Source organism: Mesocricetus auratus, unplaced genomic scaffold, assembly GCF_017639785.1.
Source record: "Mesocricetus auratus isolate SY011 unplaced genomic scaffold, BCM_Maur_2.0 Super-Scaffold_100021, whole genome shotgun sequence".
Taxonomy (NCBI): Eukaryota; Metazoa; Chordata; class Mammalia; order Rodentia; family Cricetidae; genus Mesocricetus; species Mesocricetus auratus.
The window spans coordinates 12,953,993-12,972,791 of NW_024429202.1; the positions used below are offsets into that span (position 1 = coordinate 12,953,993).

At 39.8% G+C, this 18,799-nt stretch overlaps 1 protein-coding gene across 2 annotated transcripts; it reads right to left on the bottom strand.

Moving 5' to 3' along the window:
• Positions 1–4,541: 4,541 nt before the first annotated feature.
• Positions 4,542–17,003, bottom strand: Crisp1 (cysteine rich secretory protein 1). Of its 2 annotated transcripts, XM_040729557.1 has the most exons (8): positions 16,932–17,003; positions 15,151–15,285; positions 13,156–13,246; positions 10,957–11,105; positions 9,508–9,605; positions 8,275–8,363; positions 6,680–6,849; positions 5,399–5,484 (listed from the first exon to the last, which is right to left on the bottom strand). In XM_040729557.1, the coding sequence occupies exons 1-7, from the start codon at positions 16,995–16,997 to the stop codon at positions 6,695–6,697; spliced, it is 783 nt and encodes a 260-aa protein (XP_040585491.1). In that variant the 5' UTR covers positions 16,998–17,003; the 3' UTR covers positions 5,399–5,484; positions 6,680–6,694. The 2 variants fall into 2 exon arrangements, with proteins under 2 accessions (XP_005072344.1, XP_040585491.1); XM_005072287.3 differs by lacking the exon at positions 6,680–6,849 and having other exon boundaries at positions 4,542–5,484.
• Between the last annotated feature and the right edge of the window lie 1,796 nt (positions 17,004–18,799).

Sequence of the window (18,799 nt, forward strand, 5' to 3'; positions counted from 1 at the left end):
GTCTACTTGTTGTCCTGGAAGAAGGCCTTGGGTTAGTATGGAGTACCTGCTGGGCTTGGGGGCTGGACAAAGTAATGTGTGGGTAGTGAGGTTAGAAGGGGAAAATCTGTGGGATCCACTGGAGGTTTGAAGGGGAGGGCAGGGAGGGGGCAAGGAAGGCTGACTAGTGTTCTGCTGCAGAGCTAGGGATGAGAGTGAGTGACTGGATTTGGGGGACAGATGAAGAAGGGTAAATATCTTAATTTTTTAGTTGAAAAAAGAAATTTAAAACTACCTGTAGGGATGCATTATAAAAGCTGAAAAATAATTACGTATTTGAAATTAAAAGGATAAAGAGAATTCCAAGAAACAGATCTGTCCACACTACATTTAAATATGAAGAAATAACTATGGTTGTAAGGTATATGTGTATACACACCTACACTCATACCTAGTCACCCTCATGCTCTCACGAACACACATATCGGGCACAGCACACCGGAGAAACCAGAGTTGTTAAGCATGCAGGTTTTGTTCTTCAAGGGAAGGAAAATACTGACCCTTGTTAATCAAGAAGGCTGGAGTAGGTGTCTTCTCACAACCGGGTGATGTTCTGCTGTTGTATGGAGCCAGCCCTCACCTGAATTCCCCCAGATCCTGAGCATTGCTTAGGCCATTTCGGTTCAGTGAATAGAACCCATCCTTATGAAAGAGGTCCTAAGTACTTTGCATTTTGTTTGTGTTTTGAGACAGGGTTTCTCTGTGTAGCTCTGGTTGTACTGGAACTCAGTCTATAGATGGGACTGAACTCAGACTCAGAGATCTTCCACCTCTGCCTCCAGAGTACTGGTATTAAAGAAGTGAGTTGCCACTGCCTGGCATACTTTGTATTCTTAATCAACAGAACCCTTTATTCTTATTATAAATCCCCTCTCTTTAGGCCCTCATCTGAACACTGTTTCTCTGTCAACAATAGCCTACTCTTATGGTAAAGGTTACAGGTCCTTTAGTGAAGAGAAGTACTTTGCATGGAGCCATGTCTAATGCTTTGTGGTAATAATTGTCATGTGAAATGTGTTTGCTGAAGTTTTTCTGTGTTTAAACGTGTAAAGAAAGCAAATTTGCTTGGTCAGACTACAGAAGTTTTGATTTCGCACCAGCTAAAGTTATGCTGACCTCAAGTGTCAGTCTTAATTTCTAGGAGTGTGTCCTCTCTTTGCAAGTAGTGACACTTGCAGCTGTTATGGTGTTGAAAACCATGAGCTAAACACTACGATATTGCAGAGCAAAATTTATCCATAGCCAGGCCTAACTTACTGTCCCCTCCTCAGGAAGAGGCCCTCAGCAGCAGTAGAGAGATTTGTATATAGGTCTTTTACGACCTTTGTAAGCAAGCAAAGCTTAAACAAATCAGAATTTGATGCTCTTAGCATGAATACACTGTCAAAGGTTTTGACATCATTGTAATGGGGCAGGTTTGGAAAGCCTCATCAAGTCGACCTACTTTTTCAGAAGGTCATTGTGTTCTGTGGGCTTGAAAGTAGGTAATACACAATAGGAACACACATCTTCTTTCACCTAAGACAAAGAAGGAACACAAATATCAAGATTCCAGAAATATATCTGGGAGTTGGATAGTAAAAGGAGAGCAGGTTTTGTTTCATTTACAGATGAAGTAAATTATTTAACCCATAGTGAAATCGGTACTGAAAGCAGAAATGGTGAGTCTGCCCTACACACATACACACACACACAGACACACACACATATGAAATGCACATGCATTGGGGGATGTAGATCTCCTTTATAGGGTTTACTAGTGCTGTGATGAAATACCGTGTGCTAAGCAACTTGGGGTGGGAAGGGTTTGTTAGGCTTCTACTTTCCTATCACTATTTATCATGGAAAGACATCAGGACAGGCACTAAAATGCACAGGAACCCTAAGGCATGAGCTGATTCAGAACGGAGCGGCACTGCTTACTGGCTTGATCCTCTAACTTGCTTAACCAGCATTCTTGTAGAACCCAAGACCTTCAGCCCAGGGTTGGCTCCACCCGCCAATCACCAAATTAAGGAAATGGCCTTGCAGACCTGCTAGGCCCTGCAGAACTACCTACAGCCTGATCTTATGGTTTAGGTTCCCTCCTCTCAGATGACTTTTGCTTCTGTCAAGTTTATACAAAACTATGCAGCACAGTATGTTAAGAGAGAATTAAGAAAATTATACAAGAATATATACTCAAAAACTACAAATTACATTAAAATGGAATCCTTTAAAATATTTTAAATCGCTTGGAGAAAGTCAAAGAATGAAAATGAGGAAGGAAACGCAGGGTCTCTCTCTCTCTCACACACACACACACACATGCCACACATATACACACGCACCACAGAAATATAATAACAGACTTAAACACCAATAATGTTCTGAGGTGAAAGGGGACAGCAAGTCTCTGGGAAACAGTGAGCTAGTTCAGTCAAGGACAGCATTTGAAACTCCGCTACAGTGAGAGCTCTGCTAAGACAACAGCCAATACATAGCATTTAAACATGTGCCAGAGAAGTCTCAGAGGAAAGTTTCTGACCATGGGACTTGGCATGCTAGCAAGAGACTTGGCTGACACGTTGTGACTCTGAAAGAAAAGATTCAAGTATGCACAGGCAAAGGTTTCAGCTACTCTTTCAAAGTCACAGGCAGTGAGTTAGTAGCTCAATGTGTTTCTCGGATGGGAGTAAGTCCGTAATAGTTCTGTCTGTAAAGGGTTAAGAAGAAATGAAAACGAAAATACTACCGGGAACAAAAGTTTAGGCTCCTGCTTTGTTAGCTTTGTTAAAAGAAACGCGACAGAGCCCTCTCCTGGTGGAGTATGTCAATGCATCTAAATTTCCGAAGTCGACGATCTTGGTTTAAATCAATGGTTTATTCTGATGTTGCCTCCGGGAAGCTGTTTAAAATCCAGGCGTCGCTGTCTCTATAGTAACATGGAGATAAACCTCATCTCCAGTCTTTTGTATGCTAGAAATATTACGTTGCTTGAAATACGCCAACCATGTAAGAAATCAAATGCTACCATGGAAGAGTGACTCTCAGATGCCAAGCTTGGAATGTAAATGCAATTTGCTTTTGAATCAAAATAAATTCCACGCCCATTTTACACATTGCTCGGCTATATTTATTTGTATACAAACTGCTTTGAAATATTTTGTACTAAATATTTTAAGTGTTTTTTATAACAAAGTCATTTTATCTGTTTGAAGAAATCCTGACATTTGCAAAACCTTATAAAAATAGACTATTTTCATACCTCAGAGGCCTTTAGACAAATGAAGACCAAAAAAACGTAATCAGAACACAAAATTAAAGTGTAATAATAGTCTAGACGGATGGAGCCCTTTGGAAGGATTCCTAACTGCAGCGTATGTAGTCTGCCATCTAGTGGTCGCGAGCATGAACTTGCCTGGAAGATTGTTGTGCCTTTAGTGGTCGGGAAATCTGAATTTCTGTCGAAGAAAACCTGAAAAACCGTTCCCTCTTTGAGGTTACTGCTGTTTTCTCCTCCTCTCTCCAATAAAAATACGCAAACACTAAAGGCCCACTTAAGAACTGGAGTTGTGCTACATCCCCCATTATAATGGTTCTCAATGAAAGATCTCAGAGATATATCAGACTATAGAAATGGTCTCTTGGCAGTGATGTAGTAGTGTCCCATGTTGGACAAAAGCAGTGAAATTGATAATTAATTAACGCCACGGCGAATCAGTGTTCAGCCCAGACAGTTTTTGCGCCCACATAAAATGTGAGGTCAGTGTGTTACTGAACCACAGTAAATCAAGGATGTGACATGGGACGTATTTTGGAATTTTTCTGATAATTTCTGTCTTCTACACAACCCCAGCCTCTCTCTTCTTTACTGAGACCAAAACAAACCTCCTACTTAGGTATTTATCTTGAATGCCATTCTTTTCCAAATTGCTTTATATTTCTCCTGGGTTTCATTATTGTGCCTTCACTTAGTCATGCACACACATAGGCGTTGGATGTTGGAGACACAGCATGGCTGCCTTCTCCTGAAACACACTGCCGCACGGTGTGAATTCCACAGGGCACTGCAGAGTACAAAAAACCAGGCAGGTTCTGTGATCTTAGACTTAGAGTGTAAGAAAGCACCCGAATTTCGTGTCAATATTTGGCCAATGAAGCATATTTGAGATTGCATAAAAGTTCCATCTTTGAAACTAACCATGGCTTCTGTTCATTTCCACTTAACAAAATGTGTGGAAGATGACAAGAACTTGAGGGACTTTGCTTTAGAAACATGTTCGGAAGGAAAAAAAAACAATGAATGTTCAATAGAAAATAAAATATCTCCACAAAACTACAAATACCAAATGTCAAAGTGTGTACGTAGCTATGCTACTTGCCATGTTTCTTTGACATTCAGACTCACAAATTTTTACAACCCATTTGAACCTGGCAAAGATTACGGCTTACAAATAAGTAAATATATGAAGAACATACCACAGCATCATCGTTTATTGTCTTCCGCTTTCAGTCTTCCTTGTTTAAAACTGCTTATTCACAGAACAGTTTTATAGGACACAATTTTTTTCTACTAAAGTAATAAGATAAGGTCAAATAAAAGGGCTAGGTATTTCAGACAAGGTTTTGTATCCATTCAGTTATGGAGTAAGAAACACAGAAATCTGGGAGCAGGATGTTCAGCGTGAGGGGAGGACATGGGGAAACCCTGGAGAAGTAGAAGTGGGGGGAAAGGTACCCGAAGAGAGGCTGGCTTTTATTTTCCCCACTTCACAAACACGCACGCGGAGACAGGATTGAGTCAGCGAGGCACTTAAACCATTCTTAGCTGAGTAATACCCACACTTCGAGTTGAGGCCTGACTCTTGCTTAGTTCACGAACATTTTTAATGCTTGACTTAGGACAAAAATTGGAAAGCAAGCCAGGAAAATTATCAAGGTGGAGGGGGAAATGGTACAGTTAGAAAAAGGGGTCGACTGAAAAAGATGCCACTTTAAAAGTTACAGATGAAGAACTCAGTTATGTTATTGGTCAGATTATGACAACCTACACACCAAAAATCACATGTATTAAATTTGAGGCAACTATTTCCCTTGGCCTTTCATTGAAACAACAAGAAATTCTAAAACCGTGTTTCTACAGGATGAATCGTGAAAAAGGGGGAGCATGGTCTTGATGAATATACATTCATGCCAATAAATGATGATTAAAACTTAGGCTATTGAGTATAATAAACAAGTGGGATTCAGGGAAAATATTGCAGTACATCAATGTGAACTAAATGACCCTGAAAGCAGGCTTCGCATTCACGGCACACTAGTTAATAGGAGAAGATTATTTTATTTCAGTCCTACACAGACAAGAAGCCTTGCAGAACAGCAGAACTGATTGATGCAAGCATCCTCTAAGTCTCAGTTGCTTATCACAGTTGTTGTATTCATCATAGTAAGGGCAGGGGTTAGCTGAAAAAAAAAAAACAGAATAGCACACAACATTATGCTTAAAATAATTGCAACCATTGAGGAAAGACATTATCTTCTATATTATAGAGGATTAATTTGGTTCAGGAAAGCTGATTAGGTATGAATGCAAAACAACTGATGAGTTGAATCAGATCCTTTTGAAATAATGGGAAAAAATTCTTGTCATGATATAAAGCACTTTCATTCAATCTCAATTTTTTTTAGTTGGTGACACCGCCCCTCAACAGACTGGAGATGAATAATCTTTTCAATTTCTTTGACATTTTGAGAACAGTAATATCATTATATTAACAATAAATAAAGTTTCCATCATTGAAAAAATTGTTTCCTGTGTATCCTTGAAGGATATATGTAGTCTTAAGAGGAAGCAGAAAAGGGCTTCCAGCCAAGTCCCTCCAAAGACACATCAGTTCTTTTGACTAATCAGGCATTAAACTGTCCTTACAGGAAATTCATCAGCCAAGAGATCTCAGTACCTGGTTTATTATATAATAGGAAAATTAATTAAAGAATTGCCATCCCAACTCCTTCCTGAACATAAAGAAATGCAGCATAAAGAAAGATCCTCTCTACATCTGTTAGGATTTGGGCATGATGCTGGCCTGCCTGCTGTCACCTGGTAGAATGCACTCAGGTAGTACCCTCGTCAATTCACCGTCCTGTGGTTTCTACATAACTGTGTAGTCTGCACACAAGTGCAAACTCCATCCATCTCCTCTCTCTCTCTCTTTCTGCCATCTCCTAGAGGAGACAGACAGACCGATCCCCTGTCTATTCTTTCTCTCCCCCTCTCTATTCTCTCTCTCTATTCTCTCCCTCTCTCTCTCTCTCTCTCTCTCTCTCTCTCTCTCTCTCTCTCTCTCTCTCTCTCTCTCTCTCTCCCTCCCCCTCCCTCTCCCTCTCCCTCTCCTTCTCTTCTCTCTCCCTCCCTCTCCCCCTCCCTCTCTTCTCTCTCCCCCACTTTCCCTTCCTCCACTCCCTTCCCAATAAATCTTGCTTTCCTTGAAAGTTCTGCCTGATGGAGTGTTTCCCCTCTGCCATGGGATCCACCAAGATCCCACCTTTGTGACGTATTCCTGACAATGTTCAGGTCACACACTTAGAACTATGTGAGACTAAACACAGAGAAATTAAACATCAGGAGTCCAGCCCCTTCTGCTATATCATGAATTACCTCTATGCTCATGAACTAGTTCTGTGTTAGCCTCGACATTGTGACCTTCCTCCACCAGCCCTCTGATGGGGGAACTATACAAGGATGCTCACTGCAATGACTTTTATTGAACACCGTGGCAGAAATCCTGGCTGAAGCAGTGAGGCAAGATGGTGACAGGAATGGCTTTTCTAAATTGGAAAAATGGAAAACTGAGCAGTCAAATTGTCATGGTCAGAAGATGACATGATCTCATACATAGAAAATGACAGCTGCCAAAATTAAGAAAAACAAATTAGTGTGTTACATAAATATAACCAGTATGCAATATAAAAATAAATGTGGACTGTAATAAATTACATCATAGCAGCGTTTAAAACATGTAGCACTGGTGTATGCGATAGCAATGTGTGAAATGGAATTTAAGAAAAAAATTTCACTAATAAAACACATAAAACTACATAGCAATTAAGACTTTCAAAGTGACGTTTCTATTGTGAAAATTATAAACCACTCTAGATGGCACACAAATACAGGAAAACCATCTGTGCCATTGTACTGAGAATCAATATTTATAAAATGTCACTCTTAGGGTTGCATCACTAGACAAAGAACTACAGATAGGTAATGACTACCCAGAGAGGGAGAATTAGCCTCTCCCATGGATGAGATGCCATACTGAATATTCAATGCTGAATGGTCAGTCCTGAAAACACACAAACAATAATAATGGACTAGGGTTGTATTTATGTATTTGTATACATATTTACAATAATAGCAAGAGAAAAGGGGTTATCAACTTGAAAGTGGAGAGATAAGCTGATCATTGGGTGCTAAGGAACAATTAGACAGAATTGAGAGGGGCAAGTTTGTTACTGGTGTTTACACATAACAATAACCTACTACATACTTTTTGAAAAGTAGAATTTTGAACAGTGCTCCAAAATGACAAATGTTTGAATAAAAAAGATATGGTTACCCTCATCTCAAAAACCCACAATATATACCTGTCAGCATATGACCTTAATTTACACATATGCAGCTTTCATGTGTTAATAAGAAAAATAAATCAGAATTTACGTAAGCATTGAAGGGCAAATTTTTATAGAACCCCGTATCAGATAGTTCCTGAGCTAATGAAAAAGAATAAGGATCAGCCTACAAAAAATCCACACTGATATGTGGTCAGCCAAGTTGTGGGCAGCAAGCATTTCAGAGAGACTGATATAATGAAAGTAACATGCATAATTTATGGTCTACAGTACAGTATCCCAGGAGTTGTGTAGGGACAGCGGTCACACTTACATTAATATTTTACCTAGGCTGACTCTAATTCATAATTTTAACTTTTATGTGGGAACTGGAACTTTCATACATAGGTATCCTAATTTCCCATTCATTTCAATAGTGAAGTCAAAGAGTTTTGCTTACCCTGAGTACAGAGGGAAGGGAAACAGAAATAAGATAGATATATCTTGTCGTAATATTGAGTGGAAAATTAAGAAACATAGAATATGGATTAATGCTTAACCTAAAGGATAATATGTGGTCTCCATGTCAATATGATCAGTATGCCAACTTTAAGCAACCCAAGTTAAACAACAAAAACAACTCACTGCATAGTCCATCTTCACAATGATTTGGACAGTCTCCACATGGGAAGCCCTCCTTATAAGGCAGATTTAGTGTGTACGGATTATTTCCCCTTTAAAAAATGAAAAAGTAGAAGCACAGTGAAAATTATCACTGGAAAATATTTAGAAACTTATGTTCACTGTTAACAACTAATGCACAAGATAAATCGTTTAAGCCAATTTGTAAATGAACAGGGTTAATAGCTACAATAGATATGTGACCTAAATTTATGGGTCAGTATTGTATTTGCACTCAACCACCAGCAATTCTGTTTAAGTATAATTGTAGTCATTTCCCCCATATCTTTGAACAGTCAAGTGCTAACAGAACAGTCATGTCCCAAAAGTGAGGCTTTAGGATGCCAGTTTTGTGTGTGTGTGTGTGTGTGTGTGTGTGTGTGTGTGTGTTTTCAATCTTCTCAAGAACTTTGGAAAGTGCTATGGGAAAAAAGCACAATTCATTTGCTTTGGATCGTTTTTTTTTTTTTTATCTCATTTTACACCAGTGATGAAAAGCACTTTTTATTGTGTCTTATAGATACATTATCTACATAAATCACAAAGCACTAAGCATAGATGAAACTAAAGAAAGTACAGGGCAGTCTGAGAAGCAGTGGATTCTGAGGACGGGATCACCCTCCTCAGAGGCAAAAGGGGCACTTCTCTTTCAACTGCATTTAGCATTAACAGAACAGTAACTTGGCTTACGACAAACACTTTGTCGACCTATCTGCCACAACCTCAGCGGCTCCCTGAGACACGTAAGCAACTGCACACAGCAGACCAAGAGGTGAGTGACCAACCTCCAGCTGGACATCCCAGTCTCTAGACCAAGGAGCAAAGCCCCAGGCCTCTCCCCCATCTGCCTCAGCCAAACTAGCTGGCTTGCAATGTTGCTGCACTGCTGGTGAACAGAAAACAGAGCACAGGGGTCTGAATGTCTCTGAATAGCCTTTCTTTGCCTAAGACAGTTTAAATTCACTCCCCTATGTGATGACTCTCCAGTGAACACTGATAAATTTTCTGAAAGTTTACTTATGTCTCTCAATAAACTAAGTGGAAACATGATGAAAATGTGGTATATTTGTGACGTTTTTGCCAGCAACCAAACAGAAAAAAAGAATCCTAGAACATTCATTTATAATATTTGAAACATTAGGCAAGATTTTAGGAGGTTAGTATATTTAGAAAGAATAATAAACTGAAATTACATACTCGTGACAATAGTGGCACACATAGAGAAATGTAGCGGCTTTTTGTCTGCGACACCAAGCAACATCACAGCCAATAAGATAGGAAGTGGCCCAGATCATCTGTAATGATAAGAGATGACTTCATTCTGGATTTGCATGCTCATAAAATGGCTACAATATCAGCACTGCTAGCTATTGTGATTAAATGTAAACACACAGGAGTGGAGAGATGGCTCAGTGTTTACAAGAACTTGCTACTCTGCTATAGGACTTGGTTTCGATTCCTGCATCCACTTGGATTGCCCACGACCATTTCTAAAATCAGATCCAGGGTATCCAAAGCACCCTCCCTAACTCTTTGGGCACGGACACTTGACAACATCATATGTGTATGAAGATAGGCATTCACACACACACACACACACACACACACACACACACACGAATAAAAATAAATCTTAAAGAAGTAATCAAGTCCTCAGTGTGCATGGCCTACTCAGAAGGCACACAGAAAAACTGAAATGTTTAGGTCATTTTACTGGAATGAGAATCCTGTTATGTAAATCCCACCAAAAAACAAAGAGCAACACCATCCATTCTGCTTCTTCTCTCCATGTCAAACCTTTGTGGTGAGTAAGCTAACGTGATAAAGACTGTTTGTATAAGACTCAAACCAAGGAAGGATGCTTTCTCCCTGGTCAAGAATAGGGTAATATTCAAATAACTTTCAGTGCAAGTGAGCCAAATTTAAATTTCCTCTCCATACTTCTAAACTGGGTGGGGGGTTTTGTTGTTCCATTTGTTTCGAAGTTTCTTGGTTAGAGCTTCATTTTCTCCTCTGTAAGGTGGGTATAATAATGCTACCCACTCCATGAATGTGTATAGTGAGGGTGAAATAATAAAACAAATAAGAAGTTAGAGGAGGAATCGAGGGTGAGTGCAATGGAGTCCATTATTTTTTGAGAGCTCTTTAGGAGGCTGGCTAGAAGTTACCTTAGCCTGCACTGGACTCTTTACTCATTTATTTTTTTTTTTAATCATAGTAGCTTGCTCTGACTGATTTTGTAAAGTCACTTTCTTTTCACAGAGGGAAGCTCCCTCCACGCCATGCAGCATTTAATTGTCTTTGATGAAGAAAGGTATGCTTTCACCAAATCTGGGGCTCCACCCACTATGCAAACATTGGATGATGCACCACAAGGTTTGCGAGATTCTCTTCTTACTCCTTTTTACATACGCGTGTTTGCCTAGTGTAATTTTGTTGAACTCGGAGTGTTATAGACCATGTACTTAGAAAAACTGCAATGAAAATACATTAGAACGTCTACTGTGCCATTTTCACATTATATATTGACTACTAGTAAAGTAGTGGGTATAGGTCATTTTCCTTAGCCTGAGAGGAGAACCAGTACTTATCTAAGAACCACACATGTGTCCAGTCGTGGGTGTATCTGGAAGGATATTAGATTACCTGAGTGTAATGCTCTGTCTCGAATTCATCATCTGAGGATGGCCATTCTCCATATATGAAATGTTTAGACTCATTGTGCCACATTTCAATTATGTTTGACCAGGAGTAGGGGTAACGGTCCAAATGCCTATTTTCTCCACAAAATGTATCTGAAAAATGAAGGAACATGACTACAAAATATTCTTTATTTTCATTTCTTTCTCTATTTTTGAAAAATTTTTTTGGAGACAGGGTTTTTCTGTGTAGCTCTGGCTGTTCTGGAACTCACTCTGTAGACCAGGCTGGACTTGAATTCATAGAGATCCTTTTGCCTCTTTCTCCTAAGTGCTGAGATTAAAGGCATGTGTTGCCACACCCAGGTTTAATATTATTTAAAACTACAAAATACAGAAAATTTCCTCATTTTCGTTCACAAATGTTTTAATGATCATCTAGACATCATTTATAATTGAAATTATAGTTGTTTCTCTTCTGAATAAATCTTCCTTCTTGTTGAGTGATCACATGGTGCTCAAGAGAATCTGGCATGGACACATGACGAGAAAGCTTTGAAATAACCTCTCTCTCTGTGTGTGTCTCTGTTTCTGTCTCTGTCTCTCTCTGTCTCTTTCTCTCTCTGTCTCTGTCTCTGTCTCTCTCTCTATTTCTCTCTCTCGGTTTGTTTGAGATAGGGCTTCTCTTTTTACTGGATGTCATAGAAGTCCTATGTAGACCAGTCTGGCCTCGAACTCACTGAGATCTTCCTGCCTCTGCCTCCCAAGTGCTGGGATTAAAAGTAAAAGGCATGTACTACCACTACCTAGGGACTACGGATATCTCAGTCTGTCCCTTGTCAGGTAAATGAGGGTAGTGAAAGTTTGCATGACACCTTGGGAGCTGTAACTGAATTCTGGAATTGAAAGCATTTACAAAGAGGGGCCATGTTCTCAAAAGATGTTGGGTCCATTTGTCATGCATTCTCTAGTTAGGTTATGGTACTGAGGAATAATCTGCCTTTCTCTAGAATATAAAGTTCCCCCATTGCTAATGCACTGCTTAAACTCTTGACAAAGAGTCCCAATAATCTGTAGACATAAAGTTGTAATTTGTACTTTAAAAAATTAGTTTGGAAGAAAGCATCGCCTCCAGTGTTACCTAATTCTGTAGGATGCACTAAAAATTGTATAGTATTTAATGTATTTGACAAAAGCAAGTACACCTTTGAGCACTGAAAAATTTTCATCTGAGTAGTTGTACAGTTGCTTAACACTCGGTTCTTAGCTGCGTTAGTGTCCCAAAGCCAAGGAAATCCCCATTCTGATGTTGTGGGCAACCAAGATACCTTTCAATTGAAACCTCATAATTATCAGGTTCACTTAATCCTGTAATAACACTGGCCATGATTCCTTCCTCCTGTTGGTTAGAGAATGAACTCCAAAGCCAAGAGTCCCCAAATTTTAAAATTAAAAACAATGATTCAGTATATCAGGCTACAATCTGCCTTCAAGGATAGGTGTCAGTGAAGACTGAGTCTGTTAACCTACTTTTGCCAAATTGCTTGCAACTATGTTTTTGACATAGTGTTTACTCATTTACATTTTTGCTTGTTTATTTAAGGGTAGTTTGCATCTAACATGTACCAAGAAGTCTCAGGTGTTAAAGACTTGTTCTGTGGATGCAGGTAGTTCTGGGAGGTTGGAGAACCTTTGTGAAATGGAGCCTGCTTGGCAAAGTTGGGTCTTCAAAGGCATTCATGTCAGGAGCACAGTTTCTAACTAAATGCTTTCTCTCTCCAGCCTGCCTTTTTTCTAGCAGAGGGGAGCAGCTTCCTCCACTATAAACTCTGTCATGCTATTTGACCTTAGTTCAGTCCCAAATCGCTGCAACTAAAAATGATAGGCTTGCCGGGCAGTGATGGCCCATGCCTTTAACCCCAGATCTCAGGAGGTAAAGCCAGGCAGATCTCTTGTGAGTTTGAGACCAGCCTGGTCTACAAGAGCTAGTTCCACAACAGCCTCCAAAGCCACAGAGAAACCCTGTCTCGAGAAACCAAAATAAATAAATAAATAAAAATAAATAAGTAAATAAGAAAATTAAAAAATGATGGGCTCAACCTTCCGGAGTAGTAAAATAAAAACAAACCTCCTCCTCACTTTAAAGTGTTTTCCTCCTACCAGTTCATAGAGTTGGAAATACAAGTCGTGGCATACAGACACATACTGTTAAGTCTCCTCTCAAGCGGGTCACTCTCTGACGTATCACAGTATCTCGCCAGGATTCTAGCATTTCCAGCAGCAACTGTACTCCAACTCTATGAGACAAGAAAGAAAAAAAAAAACAGAAACAAAATGAAACTAGCATTCACAAGCTAAGATTCTTGGTGTTTGTAAAAATACAGGATTTGACAGTTAAACACTGAGCGGAACTCAAGGAACCCAGAGAAAGAGAGGGAGGACTGATGAACATAGGGATCAAGACTGGCCTGGTTTAACCCACAGAGACAGCTGACCTGAACAAGGGGGAGCTCTTGTTTCTTGGGGAAACCGAACTTTTACATATTTCCAATTTCCTCAAACATTGTAGTAGGAACAAAAAGGAAATCAATGTGTAATTCCTTTTAGATTTCTGGGAAGTTACAAATTCAGAATTAGATAATCACTTTCAGACCATAGCTTATTTCTTAGAATGTGGTTGAATAATTTCAGGGAAGCAGACAGCCTTAGAAGGCTATCCCAATTAAGTTGTCAGCTGTTTTGTCATTGTCTGGTTGACGCTAACTAGAGTCACATTTAAAAAGGGAAAGTTGCCTGAGGAGTTGCCTCCACCATATTGGCCTGTGAGCATGTCATTGGGGGGCATTTCTTGGTTCATGATTGTTGACCCCTAATATGCGGTCCTGGGTGGTATAAGAAAGCAGGCTGGGTAACGCCATGAAGGCTAAGCTAGTAAGAGGCGTTCTTTCATGGCCTCTACTTCGGTCCTTGCCCCGACTTTCCTCAGTGATGAATTGTGATCCGGAGTTGTCGGCCAGATAAACCCTTTCGTGCACATGTTCCTTTTCGTCGGCGTTTTATCACAGCAACAGAGAAGCAAACAAGAACAACCCTAGGCACGGCATTCTAGTTTTTAAGAGTCTCCGTGGCTGTAAAGAGGAAGTCTACGACTCGCCAAATGCTTTATCCAACAGATTTAGTGTGATGGCCCTTACACCAAACTTGTGATGTCCTGGGTCTCCCAGTGCGTGCTCAGCAAACAAGTGATTTCTGTGAATGCAAGCCGAGCCGCAAATGTCTGCCTCAATGAGGACGAAAGTAAAGGAGCAACTGATGAACCCATTACTAACTGTATTCTTCCTTCTCGTCCTTAGAGCAACTACGAGGGGGCAGTGCTATCTTCTCTGTATGGGAGACAAGAGCAAGTGTGGCAGTTGGAAAGCTTTGAAGGTCACTCAAGTGAGAATTCGAATCGCTAATCTAGTGTGCTCTGAACTTCGTGTGGGTGGGATAAGGTTGATTTGTGCTGAGTTGAAGCGTTTTACAATATACAGCTCAGAAACAGCTGGATGAGAGTAGTTGCAACATGGCGAAAGCCTCCCAACCAGCGTCTCCACAGCCTGCTCACACCACGTGTGACACTGTCAGCCACAACGACAGAGTGGTTTTGCTTTAATCACAGTCTTTTGGGTAAATCTTCTAAGAATGTAGGGACAATTACAACTTTTTGCACTCAGTTTCCTCTGCTCCTGTGTTTTGGGTTGGTTGTGATGAGAAAGTATTTCAAATACACAAAGTTCACTGGACTGACTAGCAACTTTGGCATTATTGCCTTCATAGTGGAGGCCAATCTGTGGCAAGGTCTGGGAAAAGATAATCACTCTGTGTGTATACCGCCATCTAGTGGCTATTTATTAGAATTACTTTTCAGGTTAACTTCAAAACAGTTTCGGTTTTGCATATTTCAAAAAGATTACTATTTCATGTCTGTGTCTAACTGAGGAACTGGGCTGAGTCAGATTTGTGGCTGTATCATGTACTAAGCATGAGTCTGAGAAAGTCATTTACATCTGCTTAGACTCAGTTTCTTCCCCTGTTACATCGTAGATCTGTTGTAATGACCAAACATTTGCTACAGTCACAGCTCACAGGACTAAATAGCAACGTAGCGAGCCCCACCAGTATCCCTGACATCACTGATGATGACGTTCTTTGGACTTACCATCTTCAGCATGTTCCTGGCTGGCGGGAACACTTTTCTCCTTAAAGCATTGTGTGCTTTGACAATTTCTTCTTGTGGGCCGATTTGGAACTCTGTGACCAGTTTACTATAGAGGGCTCTCTGTAGTTTGAGATGCTATCAGAAAATTATTTATTAATATCACTCTTTAGAGTATAACTTGTCACATCAAGTATATTACATATAGATCTATAGGTAATGTGAAGATAGAGCTTATTTCCGATGAAAAAAATAATGTTCAGCATTTAGGAACTACTGATATGCAAGTTTTAAGTATTATGTGTTTGTGTGTGTGTGGGTGTGGGTGATCATGTATGCATATTCTAGTTCTACAACAAAACTATTGATTTCAACTCATGATACAATTAGATAACATAAATGAAGGTGGATGCCATGCTGTTTTTATTATGTTATTTTGATTGCTAAAGATTAATCATATATCTTTGACTGATCACAGACTGTTAGGATGCTCCACCTATTATACCACTGAGGATTTTGTTTCTGTTCTATGATTATTGAAGTAACTGGAAATCTCCACTGTGGTCTCGCTCTTCCCTTCAGAAAGCCCACCAAGAGTCGGATCCTTCCCTAGATCTGCTCAAGACCACACACCTACAGGGTATTTAAGACCTGGTCACCAAACTTGCCACTTGAACTCTCCCCTGCCTTCCCAAAAGTCAAGCCGGAGTTGCTTTTCTCTGCTTTTCTCTGTTTATTAAATCTGGATTTATTAATTCACCCTGATGTGATTTATTGCATCTGAGGAAGAACCCAGTAACTGGGGATCTGATACTTATGTATAATCATTGTTATTAATATTATCATCATTACCATCGCTGTCGTCCTTTTGTGGTTCTATGGATTGAACTCTGGACTTCACACATAGACAAATGCTCTATCACTGACCTAGCCCAAAGGTCTTATTTTAAAAGGAATCAGACCTAGGCATCATATTCCATTGCTGAGTCTCTCCCACTTCGTTGTAGCTGTACCTTTCAATTTCATATTTAAATTTGAGGTGTGGTGTTCACAAAATCACAAACAATATAGCTCAGTTGAAGACATGGTTATCTTGGAGGAAAAGTAATAAAAGCAGTGTTTCTTAGTTTATTTTCTTCTGCTTAGTCATTGAAATGTGGGTCAATTGTAAAGAAGTTCTTGTCTGTGCTTTTGTTATTTTCCTCCCCCATCCCTCCTTTTCTTTATCTCTTTCTTTGATGCCTGCATTCCTTTATTCTTTTTTATTTTATTATTTAGAAAAAGGACATATACGTGGGCCCAAGGACTTAAACTGAAAGTCAAACCTTAAGTCCCTAGTCATCTAAACTTGAGTCCTTCTATTATTTGGTTCCATCCTTGCTTCTGCCTTCTTCCTTCCTTCCTTGCTTCCTTCCTTCCTCTCTCTCTCTCTCTCTCTCTCTCTCTCTCTAGTGATTCTTTTTTGAGACAGGGTTTTTCCGTAGCTTTGGAGCCTGTCCTGTAACTCACTCGTTGGACCAAGCTAGCCTGCAATTCACAGAGAATTAATCCCGTGTACCACCACTTTGTGGCTCTCTCTCTCTCTCTCTCTCTCTCTCTCTCTCTCTCTCTCTCTCTCTCTCTCTCTCTCTCTCTCTCTCTCCCTCTCCCTCTCTCTGCATTGTTACATGAAGTAGGTGAGTAACTGATACAGACTTATCACAGTACATATGACAACATTTTATCAAAGTGCTGTTTGGTATCTTGGTATCCTTATCTGAAATATAGTTTTCTAACACACATACTGTGATAGCCAGAACAGGAACAAAGACAGCAGCAGCAGCAGCAAATAACAAGAATTTCACTGCCATTCCTAGAAAGATAAGTGACAGAATTTCAGATTATTCTGAAGGTGTAGAACAGTATTTCCTAAGAAACCTTGAACCATTTTAACATCGTTTGCTTTTTTGATTCCAAAATGAGATTAGAGAATAAAGCTTAATATTAGATCTTAGCTAAGGGGACCCAGAAAATAATATGCATCTGATTCAAATGATACAAACTTAAAAAGAATGCAAACTTGTTAACTCACAGGGTCTGAAAATGAATGTCCAACTATGTGTTAATAGGAAATCAGGTAGAAGATGGAATTTAGTTTGCTAATCAACGGACTAAAAACAAAAGAGACTGACCTATGTATTCTTCATTGGTTTAAGTTAATTCCAGAGGTGCTTAATTGAAAAAAAAATCAAGAGACAACTTCATCAACACAGCCCAAGATGAGACCATCAGTCACACCTTGTTCGGGAGATTACACAGAAGGGACGCGATCCTGCTACTAGCAATGTTTGTGTGTGTGGTTTAAAGATATTCTATACAATTCTGTTACTTTGCTAAGGATAATTGTTCTTTGCCTTAAGTCAGTACTAATGGATTTCTCTTCCTATTTGATACAATTAGTTAATTCTAAGATATTAATGAGTATAGGCTTTTAAAGTGTGGTGGCACTTTTTTTCTAACAACCTATTAAGTTTATTTCTGAAACCACACTAGTTATCACCTACAGAAATTTCTATTTTTGAAAAACAGCTTCATCTTTGAAGAATGAAATAGCAAAGACGAGCATCCGTGCTTATTTCCACAGCCACGTGGTTGCTCAGTCATTACTCTCAGACATCCCATGTCCACTGAAAGGATCCTTAACATGAGGGATGCTTGATGACACAGACTATCTAAGATTGTTTCACCCTTTTCGTCAACTCTCCTCCCTTCATCTCCATGTTCTCCAGTGTTTAACACATCCTCACAATCAACCATGTACAATAGCTGCCACACGTCTTCCTAGAGCAGGGCGTCCACAAGATAAAAGGAGGGCCAGGAACAGTTAGCTCAGAGGGTCGCCCAGACCAGGCCAGTGAGGCAATACAAGAGATCTGCTAAGAAGAGGAAACGACATCCAGGCTATTTACTTTATAATCTTACAGTAGCAGCCAGCTCTGCCCCCAAATAGCCGCTTCTTATCACTATAGTTCAGTTCAGTAGGTCAGGGAAGGAGGACAACACAGCCTTGAACTCTTTACATCTTTCCTGATTCACTCGCATTATCATTCTCATTTAGCTCTGGTTCTCTCTCCTTTTCTTATCCTTTCTGTCTTTCTATTGTTTCCCCTTTCCCATGCCCATTCATTTTACTGTTGCATTCCCCCAAACCTAGAGACAGACTTGGTTTGTGATATCTAATACGTATCCCTCCTCTTTTTAGTTTGTCATTAACTCAAACCCCCAGGTATGCACCCCATTTTCCTTTCCTTCTATTATTCCTATTATTCCCATGAATGCTCCTTTCCTCTGCTTCCCTTCTGACAGTTTGACACCAATGACTGGTTTCACCATGACTACTCACCTAGCCTTTGCTTATTTTCTCATACCTACAATAACTAACCTGCTATTAAACACAAGGGCCCCTTCATTCCTTAAATCAATCAGTATTTAACAAGTGACTGTTACATAGCTAACTGCTAGTCTATTATCAGAGTGTACTAATGCCAAAACTGCTGCTGCACTCAGCCCACAGAGACAGACTGGAGATAGAGTCTGGTGTCCAGAGAACTAGTTGGAGAGATTAAAAAAAATACCACCACAACTTTAGTACAACAAAGGTCTACCAAAAACT